General features: G+C 43.0%; 1 protein-coding gene and 1 pseudogene across 4 annotated transcripts in view; both read left to right on the plus strand.

Moving 5' to 3' along the window:
- The window catches only part of HDAC4 (histone deacetylase 4), a 450,554-nt gene extending 442,358 nt beyond the window's left edge, over positions 1-8,196 (plus strand). For all 4 annotated transcript variants that reach the window (XM_030579819.1, XM_030579818.1, XM_030579820.1 and 1 more), the window contains 2 exons: positions 2,393-2,534; positions 3,169-8,196. In XM_030579819.1, coding sequence (XP_030435679.1) covers positions 2,393-2,534; positions 3,169-3,208 — 182 coding nt within the window. In that variant the 3' untranslated portion in view covers positions 3,209-8,196. The remainder of the gene's footprint in view (positions 1-2,392; positions 2,535-3,168) is intronic.
- On the plus strand, positions 7,069-8,292 carry LOC115659804 (annotated as a pseudogene).
- The last annotated feature ends 10,965 nt before the right edge of the window (positions 8,293-19,257 follow it).

Below are 19,257 nucleotides of genomic sequence, written 5' to 3' on the forward strand. Positions count from 1 at the left end.
TTCAGCAGCGCTGGGCAGAAGTTCGTTTTCGCGTGTTTCTTCCAGCACTGAATGGCCATAGAATCCAGGGTTCTTGGCAGACAGTAATTCTGACTTCGACCGTGTTAACCTGTCAGCCTCCTCATTCCACTTTCATTTTAAATGCACCTTATTGTCTGAAGGAGACAAACAGGGGTAAAATCCTGACCCTCCCCAACCCTCAAGCCAATAGCAAAATTCCCACTGATTTCAGTAGTACCAAGATTTTACCCTGATTTCCAAGAAACTGCTTCGTTAAGAGGACGTTCCATTGTGCTGTGCCCAGGTGTAAAGTTCAGACATACTGGAAAAATTGTTGCCTCTAAATACTTCAAATGTCTTAGCAAACAAACTGTTTGAGCTAATTATATGCTGGTTTACATAGCTACAGTAAACACTTAGTTGAAAGCAGATCTTTATTATGACAGCACCACTGTGATAACATATGTAACAAAGCAGCATGGCACTAAAGCCAGATATCAGCTAATAACTGTACTGTTGCTGTAGAATTAGCCAGACTGTTTATCACTGTGAATCATCATAGTTACAATGTAGAAGTAAACTGGCTTTTCCATATGGAGAACTCAGCTTCTCGCTTCAGGAGGCCATCATTACCTCCAGGTTGGCCAGCATATTTATCAGATAACCAGATCTTCAGACTGAGCACTCATGTACCAGATTCCTTTCCGCAGCTCTTGATACTAAATTGGTCACGGTGATGATTTTAAAACCATGTCTGTATTCCAGTCTTCTTGTTGCCAGGGCTGCAAAATTACTGTGGTATTTTCCCCCTCACTATGTTGTGAGCCATAAAAGCAAATGAAGAAATACACTAAAAGTGCTGATGAACTGTTCCGTTTTTTGAACCATGATCTCTCCCTCTGTCTTGAGACTTTGGGCTGCACCTCTCTGCTGGCAAATACTAGAGGCAGTTCAGACTTATCCATGGGTCTCTGGATGCTTTGCCACCTTGACAAAGGTTTTTCTGGCCATGCAGACAGAGCAGTGGTGCAGCACTCCTGCCTTTATCTGTTGCTAATTTGGATTTGGAAGCCAGACTTTGGGGTAGCATGGGGTAGTATCCTCCACTTCATCCCATCCCCAGTCTGTGGGGAAGGTACTTTTTCATGGATAATCCTCTGAACTGAACCACACTAAGTCTGTAACTTCTGTGTCTCTTTTCCCCACTTCCCCCCCACCTCACCCCCAGCCCAAACTCAGCATGATCAACTCGGCTGAATGGAGCAGGCAAAGGCCAAGAGATGTTCCATGTTTGAGGGGAGCCGTGGAAAGGGAGCTCTGTTCCAGTTCCTCCCAGCCCACAGCTAGGGGAAGGAGCACAGAGTCTGGATGGCTTGCTGGGGGTCTCTGCATCCTCCCACATCAGCCAAGACTCGGGTTACCATATTTCAGGCTCTCAAAAAGAGAGCACTGGGAGGGGGGATACACTGGGGGAGCTGGAGGGGAGTGCCTGCAGGAGGAGTACTCACTGGAGGAGGGGGAGGGGCAGTGTCGCTCCCTGTCAACCAGCTGGCGCAAGCCCAGGATGGAGCGACAGCTGTCAGTCAGTGCCTCCCTGCGGGATCCTTACCCCAGGGCTGCGAGCTGGGGGCCTGCGTGGGCGGGATCTGGCAACTGTGGCTACAGGGGAATGGACCAGTCAGCTGTCGATGCAGGAGAGGGACCAATCGGGAAACGTACCAATCAAAGCTTTTTCTAAACTGCAATGTCTGCTCAGAAACCCCCCTGGACATTGCATGTTTGAAAAATCTGCCCAGACAGAGGACGGAGGCTCAAAAAAGAGGCAATGTCCAGGAAAACCTAGCCAAGACTGCTCCAGTGCCACCCGTTCAAGAACCTCACCACCAGGCTGTAGCTCCCTGCTGCAACCCTGAGAGTGGGAGAGCCTGCCCTTAATTAGTACAGATTCAGGCTGTATTTACTTTTCCTTGTAGGCTGCATAAGGCTTAAGGAAGAAGGGTGAATGTGTCTTCCCCACACAAACCCCAGCCCCTTCATAGGCTCTGGAGAGGAGGGATGAGACAGGCTCAGATGTGGTTGCGTTTAATTGGTAGGTGATATGATTCCTATATGTGTAGAGAGAGCTTTTCAAAAGTGCCCAGCGTTGGTTTTGAAATACCAGTGGGAGTTTTAGGAAAGGCTTCAATGGGAGCTCAGATAGGCCAATGCTGAGTGCTTTGAAAATCTTGCCCATAATGTTTCAAATGTCAGGCTCTGTCTGAATGCAAGATCATGGTGACACTGAAAGCACCAAGCCCTGAGCCTGCTCACTTCTCATAATAACTAATAACATCATAACTTTGTGGTACAGCAGCTGGCCTAACAGCCTGGTTTTATCCTATGTCTCACTTAGGCAAGTATTGGCATTCACTCCAGCGTTACTCCTCCACGGTGGGGTACTCCTTGATCGAGGCACAGAAGTGTGAGACTGAAGAAGCAGAAACAGTAACAGCCATGGCGTCTCTGTCAGTGGGTGTGAAGCCAGCTGACAAGAGGTGAGTTCCCTTCAATTCCATCAGTCTAACAGATCTCAGAGATGGAAGCTGTTAGTAGTGAGGGCAATAATGTGTGTAACCATCTGGTGATGCAGTGCAGAGTCTGACTTCATCTTTTTGTCATTTCCTTTTAACTGAACACGTTCCCAGTATCGTCAGGGTAATTATTTCAACAGTGAGTGGCTCCTGCCCCTCTGTTTTATTACACCCTCTCAGACTAGCCAGGAGAATGGTGACAGTGCCAACCATGTCTTACTACGTTATACTGGTCCAAAGCAGCCGAGCACACGTGTTCATCAAGACTGGAGGGGAGTCAATTCTTCAGTGCAATGATGTTGAACTTTAGAAAACTTGGAGAAATGCTGCTCTTTCCACCTGTAGCAGACTCTCCTAAAAGTTTAAAAGTTTAATTCTTAACAGCCTGGGTGAGTAAAACTTACATGGGTTGGTAGGGGAGGGTTCGCAAACTGGGTTTTAGTGGGAGTTTTGAGGAAAACACCCATTAGTGCACTAGAGAAAGCGTAACACTTTTGTACACAGCACACTGTAAATTTCTCATCCTTGTCATACCCCTACCCCTTTTTCTTTTTCTCCTTCCCCCCATCCTGCCTCCTTTGGGTGAAATTGTTTACAGACCAGATGATGAGCCCATGGAAGAGGAGCCTCCCCTGTAGCATTCACCTTTGAGCTGGAGTACTCCTGTTTGTTCGTCTTTGTCTTGAAGCTCTGCCAAGAAGCTTTCTCCTGTTACTCCTGCGTCCTGTCATGGTTTTCTTACAGAATACAGAAGGGACAACCAGGTGTAAAACACAGCAACAGAAAAATCTCTCCAAATAGATAGATATACACATATACAGTATATACAGAAAAGGAAAAACGCTGGTGAAGAGCAGCAGTGTTGATGACAAGCACGTATGCTGGGCGCTCTTCCTCTGGTTCTCAATGGAAGCCGTAAGGGGAACAAAGCCCATGAAAGTCTTTGGCAAAGTTGTCAGTTTTTTTTCTGAAAAAAATAATTAAATCAAAGATTCAACAACACAAAAACAAACAAACTTCATTTAAAACTGGTGCTTAAAGTTTGATTACCCACAATTCAGCAATCTCCTTTTGAACCACTCAACTCATCTTGTAGTTTTGTTTCTTGGATTTTTTTTAAAATGGCTCTCACCTAGCTGTGAGTCAGACATTCTCTTCAAAACCAGAACAATGCGAGATGGTGTATTTTTAATGGGGAGGGTGGGGGAAAGAGGACTAGTCTATATATATATAGTCTTATATAGACACACACACACACATTGAAAAAAATACAAAAAAAAAAAGAGGAAATGGAGCTCAGAAGGAGTCGGCTTTAGTAACTCCAAAGCCATCTGAAAATGAGTTTGTGCCTTTTTTTTAATTGAGCTGATGGATTTGGTGCAGCTGGATATTCTGAAGTTTGAGGAACAATGCCTTAAGAAAAAGAACAGCAGCAGTTTGTCAACATATTTCCTCTGGGAAAGCCAAGAACTGTCATCAGGAAGGAAGACTGGTTTGTGCTGGCATGATTACTGGAAGCAGGCATCAGCTGGATAGAGCATCTCCAAAACTGTCTAAAGTTTCGATTTTTTTGTTTTGTTTTATTGCCATGGGAAAAAAATTAAGGTAGTTGCCAAGGAAGTGGCAAATACTGTTGGATCTTTGAAATTCAAACAATTTTGAAAACAAATTTTCAAACATTTTCTCTCTCAGACATTATGTAGAAATTGAATTTACCAATCTGGTTGTTGAAGCATGCAATAGACACAACTGCAGTTTTAAGATTGGAATACTTTTCATTAAAAGCAACTAGCATGAGATACTGCTTAAATTGTTAGGTATAAATATATATATATATATATGTGTATAATGTATATTACAAATGTATTCCAAGCTTAGAAATCTGATTCTTATGAATTATTGATAAATATTTATAATGCATTTATATAAAATAAATATATATAATAAATGCAGACTATAAAAGTAGCAATTGAAAGGTCCCTAGTGAAAGATTTATTAATTGGAATTGGTGCTTTTGGAGAGGGATCTAGTTTGAAACTTGAGCATTTTCAGACTACAGTTTGGAAAGTTTTCAGACCACCAACACATTAGCCACTGGGCAACTACCCTAAACATTTGTATTTTAATTTAAGGTTTTCTAACAAAAAATGAGTTTTTAAGCAAGGATTATGAATTTGCTGTTAATTTTTATATTGATATTTCACAAAAACCCTAAAGAAGCCTTGTTTGTGTGACTCTTACATTTATTTTACATTTGGCAGTTGTTTTTCTGAACGGTAACAATGTCAACATTTTTCTTCCCTAATTCCATGCGTGTACATTACTTTCTGTGGGGGCGGGGGTTAAGTCTTTTGTACAGTGAGCAGCTTTCCACAAGTGTAAGGAACTGTTGCAGGTTGCCAGAGTTTATTTTCAGAAAGCGTGCATTTAACTAAAAGAGGGGAATCCAATGGTCTCTTGTATGATACCAATGATTGTATATTTCCTCAGTTCTGTGATAGAAGCTGTGTAAAGAAAATAAGAGTTTTACCTTAAGCATAGTAGTATTACAATGGGTGATGTATCATATCCTCCATGTGGATTGTGGCAAGGATTATATATGGCATTAGTAGCTACCATGTTGAAGGCTTGCCAGACACTATTGAGGCAACTAGCATTCACTCACACACACTAAGCATCTTTCTGAACCACCATTGTTAGAATTGTAATTTTAGTCCTCCAAAGAACTTTTTTTTTCAAATTTATTTTTAAGATGAAGTCACTGTTGGGTGAGAGAGTTTAATCTTCAGCTCCATTGATTTTTCCCTGTTGCCTTTCGGAGCTGGCCCTCAGTATAAGCAGATAATCCTTGAGTTGTGGAGTTAGGTGACTAAAGGAGACCAAATTGACACGTGTACCTTTTCAAAGAAGAGTAGGAGAGCACAGATCCCTTATCTGAACAACCAAGGGTATTTTTAATTTTTTTTTATTATTATGACAACTGATGGTCATTTTATTACTTATTTTCCAGTTCTTGAAGTAGCTGTTTTTCATTCCATTCAGAACATACTAAATTCAGGCTTGTGGAAAGAATTTGAAACATACCATGCAAGTGCAAGAGGGTTCTTTGCTTTGTTTTATAATGCAATTTAATAAACAGACACTACTGTATTTGAGTTTTTGCTAACCCAAGTACATTTAAAATTATGAAACGTTTTGGTTATTAGAACTGTCTTCAGCATATTCTAACGGTAAGGTTTATATATAAAAATGCAAAAAATGTGTATGCATTGTTTTTTTAAATGACCACTTTGCTGCTGTGATCTAAAACGTAATTTGGCTGTGGAATCCTGTGATTTCATATTTTAAATCATTTACCCATTCATAAATGTTGGCAATATCAACATATACATGATACCTTTTGTATCCAGACCTTCGTAACCTTTTTATTTTTCTTAATTAACAATTTTAGTATCACTTGTAGAAAATATTTGTGTTCCTCTTTCCTTGTGAACAATTGCTGACAGATTGAGTTGATTTCTTTTAAATTAGATGATTGGCAATAGCCTGAAATATTCAGTACCCTTGTCACTTTCAAGATGCATTGTTCATTTATTTCAAATCATTTCACTAAGTTATTACCAGCAATGGAAAGACTTACCAAGACTTTACAAGTCGTTCGTCTACTCCAAAGTCTAGATCACTTGGATTGGCTAAAACCTTACTTGCCTAAACCCACTCAACAGGCCACATCTGGGTGCTCTGTGGCCTGTCTGACCTTGACTGTTACAGATAGAAGGGAAAGGAGGTCCTCGTTTTGGAGACCACCATTTTTTCACCCCTTGAGCTTTTGGCCTCTTCATTTCAGTAGCCTTCTAAGAGAATGTGGGTCAGTGAGCATCCAGTCCTGAGGGGAATGCTAGCAAACTCTCTGGAGTAGCCACCAAAGAGGTGCATTGCAAAGAGATTCAATGAGCACTCATTCCCTTTCCTTACTACTTCCCCTCCTGAACCCAAACAGGATGCACTTCAGCTCCACCAGCAAGAGACCAGAAGTTGTGCATCATTTTGTAGCCAAGCCGTTGGGGTGGCCCAGTACAATAATAATTTTTTTCTTTTGCCTGTTTGTTTGGAAACGAAGCAACATCTTCAAATTGTCTTACAGAGAAGCAAGTCCCAGTTTGCAGTACACAATTGATCATTTTGTTTTTACTTTCAATACAAAACATTCCTTTATTAGTCGCAGTCATGCGTTCATTCCATTCTTCCTTTTTGTAACTTTTTGGGCCCACATGTTTTATGGGCATTGATATATATAAATATATATATATAAATATATATGAATATATTTTTTTAAGTTTCCTACACCTTGAGGTTGCATGGTCTGTAAGGTTGGCATGTCTTTATATTGTATACAGATTTTGCACGCCAAACTTGGCAGCTTTGAAAAAAAATTCCCCTCTTGTGGGATCAGCAGAGACAAAAGTTGAGGCAATTTTCTGTCAAACACACACGCAGTATGGAAGGAGAGTGGAGGTCGGGGGAATTGCATCTTACTGAACTGAAGAAATTGTGCTTTTTATTGTAAAGAGATAAATAAAAAGGACTACTTAAACATTTCTCATTTTAAGAAGAAAAAGTTTATCTAGCACTTGTGACTTACCAATAATGGAGTTTATTGTATTTATGTGGCAAACAGTGTTTTAGGGAAACTACACAGAACACGCAAAGTAAACTGCCTATGTCAATTTAAAACAAAAATTTGGGTTTTTTCTTTTTGTTGATTTTTGTTTTGTTTTCTCTGGGAGGGTGGGGAGTTGGGCGCGTCCCTTTGTTAACACATCTAGTCACTCATTCTGAGAAAAAAAGGATGTAAGGCATTAAGTCTTCAGCACAGCTGTGTTAACTTTTTTAATGACTTTGAAATGTCTCACTAGATTTCACTTTAAACAGTCGTGTACTGTGCAAACACTGTGGTTTAAAATAAGACTTTACATCAAAAGGAATAAAAAACATTTCTTTGTGATGAAGCTGGGCTTGTTCTCAGCTCTGCTTCATGTACTTTGATATTGATGAAAAAGTATCCTATTGAAAGAAAATAAATAAACACTTTTCTGTGCTCCATAGTGGAGGCGCTATTTTCCAATTTATGAGGATGACAAACTTATATATATAATATATATATATATATATATAAAAATATAAAAAGGGGGGGATGGGTTTGATCATTATTCACCCAAGAGCTTATTACAGATATGTAGTATCAAAGTTGTAACTATATTATATTCTACTTTATACCTATACATGCTCAGTATGATGTCACCATTGGTAGCAGCTACCGTTTTACTCTGTAATTTAGACACAATTTCACTCTTATTGTATGGACCCTACTTTAAGTGATGGTAGCATTCTTTGTGCTAAAATTTTCTAATGGTCCTTTCTTTTACTTGGTGGAGTTGGAATTTATTTTTCTCATTCTTGTTTTTGTTTTTGTTTTGTTTTGTTTTGTTTTTTTTTACTGGCCAATGGTGTCTTTCTCTGACAGTACCAACTTCAATTTCAACTTTATTAGGAGTCCAGTATTTTGTACCACATTATGACAACTTGTTATTCTTGTGGTGTAAATAAAGAGAAAAAGTTAATTATAGTACCATCTTTGTTTCTGCTAGTGATCTTCTTCATAGCTGATGTCTCCTATTTAATTGCTTGGATCAGTCTTGTTGCCCGACCATCAGAGGCATAGTAACTGTTCTGCCTGGTTCAATGTTTTCCAAATATTTCTTGGTCTAACAAAAGAAGTTCTGATATTCTGCTAGCAGCAATGGTTGATCATTTGAGTCTGTACACATTTAAACATATTTCTTATTACTAGTGAACTGAATGTAAAATTTCTGAGGTTAAACTCACAATTATATGTGCTGTATATCTTAAGAAGTTTCATTAACACCTTTTGGGGGAATATACCATCTGTATGTGCATCAGTAAGAGAATATACCACTGAGGCAATAAATTAAGCATTTATAATGTGTAAGAAAGTACTTCAGAACAGTGAATGCCACAAAACAACACTTGCTGTGTTAGTCTCAGAATGTAGGCCCTGATCCTGCAAACACTCATACATGTGCTTAACTGTCCACACATGAGTAGCTCCATTGAGTTCACAGTGCATGAAGTTAAATATGTATGGGTGTTTGCAGGATCGGGGCCTTCATTTTCTCCCAAAACATTTTCAGCTAGAAAGTCTGTCTTTCCAGATCTCTTGTGCAATTCTAAAAGAAGAAAATGAATACAACCAACATACATGCTACTCAGAAAACTTACCAGCCCCTTTTAATAAATCCTGTGTACTGTATGCAAACATGCAAACAAGTTGTGTATACAACTTATGTAGACTTATAATAATTTTAAAATTGTTCTTAAAGAAGCCTGCTACAGCGTTAAAACATTAACTGCCAATGGATGTGCTCTCAAAAACAAAAATGTCTTGCTGAAATTAATGGGCAAAGAGACACAAGTGTTTGCCTTTTATTGAGTAGTATGGGGCCATACGCTGTAGTTCTGGGGTTACAGAAGAGATCTGAAACAGAGCAGAAACACAACAAATGGTGTTTAACAGTGGCATTTCTGTAAAACAAAGTTCATCTGGGAGATAGAGGGCTTCGCTGAAGATCGTGGCGGGGTGAGTAGATATAGTGTGTCTGCAGTTTTCAGCGCTTATGACCCAAAGGTTTATTTTCATACACGAATGGGTGCTTAACATGGGACTTCATTCTATATCTTTACCACAAAGCCAGTGAAGTTGTTGGTCTGTTCAGAGGTCAGTTAGCTCATCAATTCACTGGACACGTTCCCATTGAAGTCAATTTCTTATTCCCCATTGGCTTCAATGGGAGCATAGTTAGGCCAACATTGGGTGCTTTTGAAAATCCCACCCATAATCTATAATCTTATATCCTAGAGGTCATGCACCAACGTTAACCTCCTACCCACATATTTTCCAAACAGGAAGATAGTTAACCCAATTAGGTCATCTTCTGTTCATGATCACATATAGAAACCTAGGAGGAGGAAGAGTCTCCTATCAATGTTCAAAAAAACTATCATGAAATACCATAGTCATGCAGCCTTCTGAAGTTATTCTGCATCAGCTGCAATAAAACAGAACACATAATTTCACCACGTAAGTGTGAAACACATGCCAGAATGAGGCATGAAGCAGGCAATAATGGTGATTATAGATAATGAAAATCTTCAAAGAGAGCATAATCTACTTCAGAGGTCTCTAGAGTGCCCATTACTGGAGTACAGAAGTGCTTCCCAAGTCAATTAAGTCTGCATGACAAAATTCCTCGCAGGCCTCTTGTGGCTTCTGCTCTTCCATGGTAGATGAGGCTCTGCCTGGGGTATTTCCTGTGCCCGTTCCCTCCCCCAATAAATTTGGCTCTGGTGAGAGAGTCTTGCAGCATGGCCGAAAAGTGGTCAGGCTCTAGATTAATCTAATCTTCTTGAGAAAATTGTTCCATAGCCCAATCCCATCAACAAAGAATGTCCTCTCTGATTCTCATGTTTCGCCTTGAGTGCTGCAAGATGCATTATCCTAGTGGAGCTGGCTGCCATGGTGGGTTGTGCCTGTAAATGTAGTCATTGATGGAGCCAGGGGGTAACCTGTTGATGGCCTGGAAGATCAAGACTAAGAGCTAGCCATGGGAGCCAGGGAAGGGATGAGAGCACAGGACTGTGGCATTCACAGTGGCTAATCCCACTGAGGACAGGGGCTGCTCCTGGGGCCTCCGCATTGCAATCACCTTCACACCCAGGTAGAGTTACAGCAGTCCAGTCTAGATGCTTCTAATGCATGGCTCACCGGGCCCAGGTGTCTGCTGAACAGTAGGGGTGAAGATTCCTGGGGAATTGGAGCCAGAAGGAACTCAACACTACAGAAGCTACTTGTAATCTTGATATGAAGTCAAACAGGACCTTGAAGTTTCACAGATTCCCCCAGTGGAAGGTGGAGTGTGGGCATGAGGATTGTAAAATGGTCATTTTTCTGGATAGTTTCACCCTCCCCTTCTGACCAGCTTCATTTTGGACTTGTCTGGGTTGTCTTTCTGTCAGCTATTCTTCAGCCAGATGCTGATCTCATCTAGGCATTGTGGTGGTGCTGATTAATTTTCAGAACAGGTTTCATCAAGGTGGAGTTGACAGCAAAGTCCATGGGTTCCCACCATCTTTCTATGCAGTTTAATGTAGACGTTGAAGGGCAAGGGGGAGACTCTAGATCCTGGGATTCGGCAGGTGCAGCTTTGGGAAAGGAAGAAGAGCAGTTGCCCATTGCTCTACTGGCTCATGCTGCAGAGAATGGCTGGTGCTGTTGTAATACTGCCCTGTGAAAGCAACTTTAAGATTGCTACCCAGGTCACCAACTTTCATGATTTTGTCAAAAGGCTTGCAATATTATTTGGTGTCTTTTTCTTAAAGCCCCAGCTCCTGGAATCATGTGACACTGAGAATTGCATTTAAAAATAAAAATAAGTTTATAGCCCTCATGATAGCAGGGAAGAGCTTGAAAATGCAACTTCTAAAGGGCTAAACCTAGAAGGCAAATAAAAAAACCCTTCAAGTTTATTTAAATCTCATGATTTCTTTTAAAAAGAATCTCACAATTTCTTGGGGCTAAACTCGTTATTTCTGAGGACTTAGGGACAGAATAGACTTCCATTCCTTGCTGAACTGGAATTTAATGACTTTGAAAGGTGCTGTTTTCCAATCTGAGGATGACAAATATATATAAAAGGGGGGAATGGGTTTGAACAGAGAAATGCTCAGCTAAGGTAAGTCCTTTGTATATCCAGTTCCCCGCCTGGAACCTCAAATGTCACAACATTAAAAATTTCACAGGCGAGGTCATCCATCACACAAGACAATCACACAACCTTAACTCAGCGTGAGGATGCTAGTAGGACAGGAAACATTACCCTACTGTCTGTCCACGTTGAGACCCTGATTTCCATAATGTATGAGCAACTCACTCACGCCTGTCACCCCAATCGGGGTATGGGCCGCCAACAACAGATCTCCAGAGTCCTCTATCCTGGGCCATTCGTTCTAACTGGTTCCAAGTATAGCCCATTTTTTTGCTATCAGCCTGAAGGTCACGTCGCCAGGTGTTTCTTGGACGGTCTCTTTTCCGCTTGCCTTGGGGGTTCCACCGCAGTGCCTGTCTGCTGATGTTAGTTGGCTGCTTGCGTAGTGTATGTCCTATCCAACCCCACCTTCTCCTGATTTCTTCCTCTGCTGGGAGTTGACAGGTCCTCTCCAAGAGGTGGATGTTACTGATGGTGTCTGGCCAGCGGATCTGGAGAATCCTTCTGAGACAGCTATTTATGAAGGTCTGGATCTTCCTGATGGTTGTTTTGGTTGTCCTCCAGGTTTCAGCTCCATACAGTAGGACTGATTTCACATTGGAGTTGAACAGTCGAATTTTTATTGCCAAAGACAGCTCTCTGGAGCTCCAGATGTTCTTGAGCTGTAAGAAGGCTGCTCTTGCCTTACCAATCCTTACTTTGATGTCTGCGTCTGTGCCACCCTGCTGGTCAATGATGCTACCTAGGTGGATGAAGGACTGCACTTCTTCCAGGGGGCTTCCATTCAGTGTGACTGGGTCATTGCTAGTAGAGTTAATCCTAAGGATCTTGGTCTTGTCCTTGTGAATGTTGAGGCCAACCTGTGATGACGTGGCTGCCACTACGTTGGTCTTCTCTTGCTTCTGCTGTTTACTGTGCAAAAGGAGCGCAAGGTCATCAGCAAAGTCCAGGTCATCAAGCTAGGTCCACAACGTCCACTGGATTCCGTTCCTACACTCGTAAGTGGATGTCTTCATAATCCAAGCGATGACGAGGAGAAAGAAGTGGTGACAACAAGCATCCTTGCCTGACTCCAGTTTGCACCTGGAAGCTGTTAGTAAGCTGCCCTCCATGGATCACTCTACAGTGTATACCGTCATATGAGTTCTTGATCAGGTTGACCACCTTTGCTGGGATGCCGTAGTGCCGAAGGAGCTTCCAGAGGGTCTCTCGATCCACGCTATCGAACGCTTTCTCATAGTCAACAAAATTGATTTACAACGAGGAGTTCCACTCCGCAGACTGCTCAACTATGATGCGAAGCGTTGCTATCTGGTCCGTGCATGATCTGTTCTGCCGGAAACCTGCCTGTTCGTCTCGTAGCTGTGGATCGACAGCATCCTTCATTCTCTCTAAGAGGACTAGGTTGAAGACCTTCCCTGGCACCGACTGGAGTGTGATTCCTCTATAATTGGCACAGTTGCTAAGATCTCCTTTCTTGGGGATTTTGATGAGATATCCCTCTTTCCAGTCTACCGGAATCACTTCTTCCCATATCTTCTCAAAGAGGAGGTACAGCATTTCCACTGAAGCATCCAGGTCTGCTTTCAGGGCCTCTGCTGGGATGTCATCAGGTCCAGCCGCCTTCCTATTCATCATGGTGATGGCTTTTCTGATCTCGTCTCTGGTTGGTTTATCACAATTAATTGGGAGGTCCTCGTTAGCTGAGTTGAATATGAGCAACATAGACTCTTTAAGTGTAAAAGGAAACACCATTCTGAGATGTTCAGACTCTATGGAAATAAGGGCCCTCTAAATACCTGGATAAATCCCTCTTCTTTGTGAATAACAGGGCACCTGGTTTCACTTACTCTTCTGCTGACTCACTTGTCTCTGTCTGTAACAAGTTGAAAAAGGAATGAAGAGACTCTCCTTCACTCTCTTCAGTCTCTTTTTCCCCTTGCTGACTGAACACCCACCCAATAGCTGTTGGGCAGCTCTCAGCAAGGAGAGCAAGGGACAGACCTTTTAAATGCTAATGGCTTTTCTGATTTTTCAATTTTCATCTAAATCCAGTAGGATTCTGTCCACTGATGCCTACAACATATCCTGACATTTTGGAATTGATTGGATGCAGCATTTGGAAATCATAGAACTGAAAGGGATCTTGAGAGGTCGTCTAGTCCAGCCATCTGCACTCATGGCAGGACTAAGTATTATCCAGACCATCCCTGACAGGTGTTTGTCCAACCTGCTCTTAAAAATCCCAAATGATGGAGATTCCATAACTTCCCTAGGCAATTTATTCCAGTACTTAACCACTCTGACAGGAAGTTTTTCCTAATTTCCAACCTAAACCGCCCTGGCTGCAATTTAAGCTCATTGTTTCTTGTCTTATCCTCAGAGGTTATCATGTGTGATGGGGCAAGGCCAGATGGCTACAGTAAAGTACTGAGGAACAGGCATGTTAGCCTCAGGCTAAACAAATCCCTAGTACCGTGGTAACCAAATGGCAGTTGCTCTAGGTTAATCAAGGCACCTGGGACCAATTAAGATCTTTCTAGAAGGCAATGGAGATAGCTACATTGATTAGAACCCCTGCAGCCAATCAAGGCAGGCTAATCAGGGCACCTAGGTTTAAAAAGGAGCTCACTCTAGTCAGGCGGGGAGGAGCCAGAGGAGAGGAAGCGCGTGTGAGGAGCTGGGAGCAAGAGGCACAAGGAGCTGAGTGAGGGGTTGTGCTACTGGAGGACTGAGGAATTATCAGACAATCAAGCATTATCAGACAGCAAGAGAAAGGTCCTGTGGTGAGGATAAAGAAGGTGTTTGGAGGAGGCTATGGGGAAGTAGCCCAGGGAGGTGTAGCTCTCATGCAGCTGTTACAGGAGGCACTATAGACAGCTGCAATCCACAGGGCCCTGGGCTGGAACCTGGAGTGGAGGGCGGGCCCGGGTTCCCCCCAAACCTTGCAACTCCTGGTCAGACACAGGAGGAGTTGACCCAGACTGTGGGTTCCACCAGAGGGGAAGATCACTGAAGTGAGCAAATCTGCCAATAAGCGCAGGAACCACAAAGGTAAAGGAAGAACTTTGTCACACATGTTACATCCAAACAGATAGAGAAATTAAAACATTAAGAACAGCCATACTGGGTCAGATTGATGGTCCCTCTAGCCCAGTATCCTGACTTCCCACAGTGGCCAGGGCCAGTTGTTTCAGAGGGAATGAACAGAACAGGTAATCATCAAGTGATCCATTCCCTGTCACCCATTCCCTGGCAAATGGGTGGCGAGGAACACTTCCGAGCATAGTTTCGCTCCCTGCCCATCCTGCCTAATATTGATGGATCTATCCTCCATGAATTTATCTAGGTTTTTCTTAACCTTCTGGCCTTCATAACATCCTCTGGCAGAGAGTTCCACAGGTTGACTGTGCATTGTGTGACGAAACATTTCCTTTTATTTGTGTTAGACCTGCTGCCTATTAATTTCATTTGGTGGTCCCTAGTTCTTGTGTTATGAGAAGGAGTAAATAACACTTCCTTATTTACTTTCTCCACACCCATCATGATTTTTTTAGACATATCACCCCTTAGTCCTCTCTTTTCCAAGCTGAGACATCCCAGTCTTATTAACTTCTCATCATAACACCATTAAGTTGCATGCAGAGCCTGGCCTTGTTTGGCCAATAATGTATTTAAATGTGGTGTTATAGGAGTATTCTTTATCTGCATAGAAGTTAAAATCGTTAATGAGTTGCCAGTAGATGGCGCTCAAAAAGAGGCAGCGTCATCCGTCGGCATCAAAGATGGGTTACTACTTGTTCTGCACATGTGGCTTCCTTTGGACAGCTGTTTACATCAGCTCTTAACAGAAAGCAGCCCTCCAAAGAAGTGAAAACACATGTTTATTTAGTTTCATTTTAGCAAGTGCATGCAGGCAAGAATAGCATCAGACTCGTGGTTCACTATGAGACACACAATAGGTGAAAAGGCAGGAGTCAGCAGTGACTCGGCCTGCTCCTAGAAAGGAGCACTAAAAGCCAGCAAGCTCTCAAAATCTGACAGCAAGTAAACCAAATCCAGGTCTTAAAGTCACTAAAAAGCATTTTTCAAATATAATTTTAGTTTCCCAGGGTTGACAAACATTCATATTTTAAAAGTGTCACCTATTTTGCTCTAATTGCGACGCAGGGTGTAAAGATTAATAGTCATACAAAATGGATTAGAACCCCTGTTTATATGAGCCAGGTGAAACCTTATTATGGGTTCCGATAAAACCCCATTGAGACCATAATGGTAAACATGAGCCTTACCTAAGACAAAAGACATACGTGAACCTGCGCAAGGGCTTTTGCTGAGTATTGTTTTGGATAGATGGGGGGAAGGAAGGCAGAACAGACAGAAAAGACTGGGGGGAGAGAGACAGGCTAAAAGAGCAGCTGAAAGCAGGTGGCTGACACTGGAAGAAACCTGGGGAGAAGGTTTTCATGTCGGGCTGCAGCCTGAAAAGAGTGTTGTTGGTGCAGTGAGCAAAAGAAGCCTGATATTTGTACATTTTTGTAAACGAAACTGCATCAAAAAATATCTATCACCAATTTTTCCTCCCAACAGGAACAACCTACTTGCCTGAATTTTTGGCTAGTCACTTGGGTCAAAAGAGTTAACACCTGCCAAGTACAGCAAAGAGATGCTGTTAAAAATGTGTGGGCGCAGATGCTATTTAGAATGTCATAGTGTGACAAACTGTGCCTTCATTTGGGATCCCTAATGAGAATTCTCATCTTTGGGTATACATATTTGCAGCAACATGTTTGCAACTACAAAACTGTGTATTAAAAAGGGGAGTTCCCTTGTGTTTGTAAACTCCAGTGCATACACCCTGCTGGGGAATGCACTGATTTCATTGTGTATGTACCGTATTTGTGTTTTCTAGACACTCAACATCTCCAATCCATATCTCCCAAACCTTGACTAAAAGACTTTGTACCCGATGCTCCTCTGTTCCAGTTTGACTGCATGGATGTGAAACTGGCCTATCTGTCCTTTTGACTCCTGCTTCCAGGAGGAATGAACTAAACAGCACTGGCACCAGAGCTGGGAATTCAGCGTGAAATAAAATATTTCAATAATTGCGTGTTTAGCCATGGAATTTTTATAGCCAGAAATTTTAGTCCTAAAGACAACAGTGTTATGCTATAATTAATGTACCACAAACTATTTACAGTAGTTCCCAGCATGCCTGTTATCTCCACTGGCTTGTGTTTCAACAATTCTGAGTTAAGGGAGACTATTTAGATTGAAGAAAGTCCTAGCGATTTTAGCTTGATGCTGCTCTGAAAAAGATTTGGGGGCAGTGGTGGACAATCAGCTGACCATGAGTTCCCAGTGGAACATTGTGGTCGAAAGAGCTAATGTGATGCTTCAATGCATAGAATCTCAAGTAGAAGTAAAGAAATTATTTCTCTCTCTCTCTGCCACTGGTGCATCAGCTGCTGGAAAAGTTTGTCCAGTCGTGGTGTCTGCAATTCAAGAAAGATGTTGATAAATTGGAGAGGGTTCCGAGAAGAGCCACAGGAATGATTAAAGGATTAGAAACCAGGCCTTATAGTGTTAGACTCAAAGAGCCCAATCTATTTATCTTAAGAAAGAGAAGTTTAAGGGATGATTGATTATAGGCTAAAGGCACCCTCATGGGAACAAATATTTAATAATGGGCGTGTCAATCTAATAGAGAAAGGTATAATGTGATCCAGTGTTGGAAAGCTGTAGCTAGACAAATCTGGACTGGAAATTAGCTGTACATTTTTAACAGTGAGAGTAATTAGTCATTGGAACAATTTACAAAGGGTTGTGGCGGATTCTCAATCTCTGACCATTTTTAAATCAAGACTGGATGTTTCTATAAAAGATCTGCTCTAGTTTGGAGCAGGACTCTGGTCTGTGCCGTGCAGCAGGTGAAATGAGATGTTCACAACGGTCCCTTCTGGCCTTGAAATCTATGAATCTAGTCCTGCAGGGAGGAGGTTTACTTCCTTGTTGGCTTTATGTAGCAGTTTATATATATATATTTTGGAGGGGTGGGGGAGGGGTTGATCCAATTAACTTTGCTTTAAATGAGTGTTTTTGTAACAACATTACAAGGAGAGAACAATAGGCAGGTCAAATGCTAAGTGTACAGAATATGCACGAAGGGGGGTCCTTGTTAAGGCGATGCCAATGATATGTCCTGTTTTCAGGCTACGATGTGGGCCTCTGTTGAGTGGAAGCTTTCTGTCCACAACAGTCACGGCTGGCTCCAGTGTTTTTGCCGTCCCAAGTGGCAAAAAAAAAAAAAAGAAAAGAAAAGCCACGATTGGCAGCACTTCGGCAGCGGCTCTAATGCCACCGCTTCATTCTTCAGCAGCAGGTCCTTCCCTCTGAGACAGACTTAGGGACCCACCGCCGAATTGCCACCAGAGAGTCAGACGTGCCGCCCCCTTTCCATTGACTGCCCCAAGCACCCGCTTGCTGCGCTAGTGCCTGAAGTCAGCCCTGGCAACAGGGCCCATCTGACCCCCTTGTTGTCTGCTCTAAAGCCCATTCAGACAGACAGCTAGCGAATTGGGGTGGGGTGTTCACCCTACACCAGCCTTGAAAGGGTTCATGATGCTGCAAAGGGGGCCGATTAGCTCAATAGGGCACCGCTGAGGGGAATTAAAATGGATTAAAAACAACAACGAGTCTGGTGGCACCTTAAAGGCTAACAGATTTATTTGGGCATAAGCTTTTGTGGGTAAAGAAAACCCACTTCTCCAGATGGATAAGCAACCAGTGAGTGGGACTAGAGCCTGGTGGAGAGGACCCAGGAGTGGCTATGATAAAGCCAGGAAGTTGGCAGCAGAAGGAGAAGGGGCTGATGTGAGGAAGCCTGCAGTCACTCTTGGGGCATTAGGGAGAGAGGTGAAGTGCTGAGATCCTGGCCCTGAGGAGAAAAGCAGGAAGCACACAGGAAAATAGCAGTGGGGTCTGAGAGTAAGCAGACCATTACTGCTGGAAAGCTGGAGTAGTAGGCAGACCAGGCTTCCCCTACCAGCCACTGGAGAAGTGGCACAGTGGAATTGGAGACTGCCTGAGATGGTTCGTCTTGTGGGACTTTGATACCCCAGAAGGGGAGGGCGTTAGTGACCTGGCTGGAGGGCCAAGTTACAAAGAGAGAGCACCCCAAGTTGCAAGAGGGGGTGTGGCCAGGTGCATGAATGAGCAGCAGAAGGGAGTGTCAGACATGAGTGGAGCTAAGCCTCAGGACAGCCAGGAGGAGATGCCATAGTGTTGAGTGGAACCCTGACAGGAATGTATGCATTCCCCATGCCTGGCTGCTATGGTTAGAATGTAACCACGCCCTGCAAGAGTTGCAGCTTTCTCTCCAACCTAGGATCAGGGAATGTTTGCTGACTGGCTGCAGGCAGACAGCGAAGGAGGGGATCGTCAATTGTGCCAAGCAGAAGGCTATCCAGAGGTCCTGTGCGTGTGTTAATACAAGAGGAGCCCTTTAAATGCTGCTAAAAGCCCAGGCCCCCAAGTCTGTGCTGTAGTCCAGACTCTTTAACAGTGGGTCGGGGTGCTAGTTCTGTGAGGGAGTTAGGGAGGGGGAGGTGGTTCTGACCTGGGGCAGGGGGTTTGGGGTGTGGGTTCTCACTGGGCAGCGCTTACCTCAAGCGGCTCCCAGTTGGTGGTACAGCAGGACCAAGACAGGCTTCCTGCCTGCCCTGGCTCTGTGCTGCTCCCAGAAGTGGCAGGCATGTCTGGCCCCTAGGTGGAGGCGTGGCCAGGCAGGTGCACACTGCTTGCAGGCAATGCCCCTGCAGCTCCCACTGGCCATGGTTCCC

The sequence above is a fragment of the Gopherus evgoodei genome, chromosome 11, assembly GCF_007399415.2.
Source record: "Gopherus evgoodei ecotype Sinaloan lineage chromosome 11, rGopEvg1_v1.p, whole genome shotgun sequence".
Classification (NCBI taxonomy): domain Eukaryota; kingdom Metazoa; phylum Chordata; order Testudines; family Testudinidae; genus Gopherus; species Gopherus evgoodei.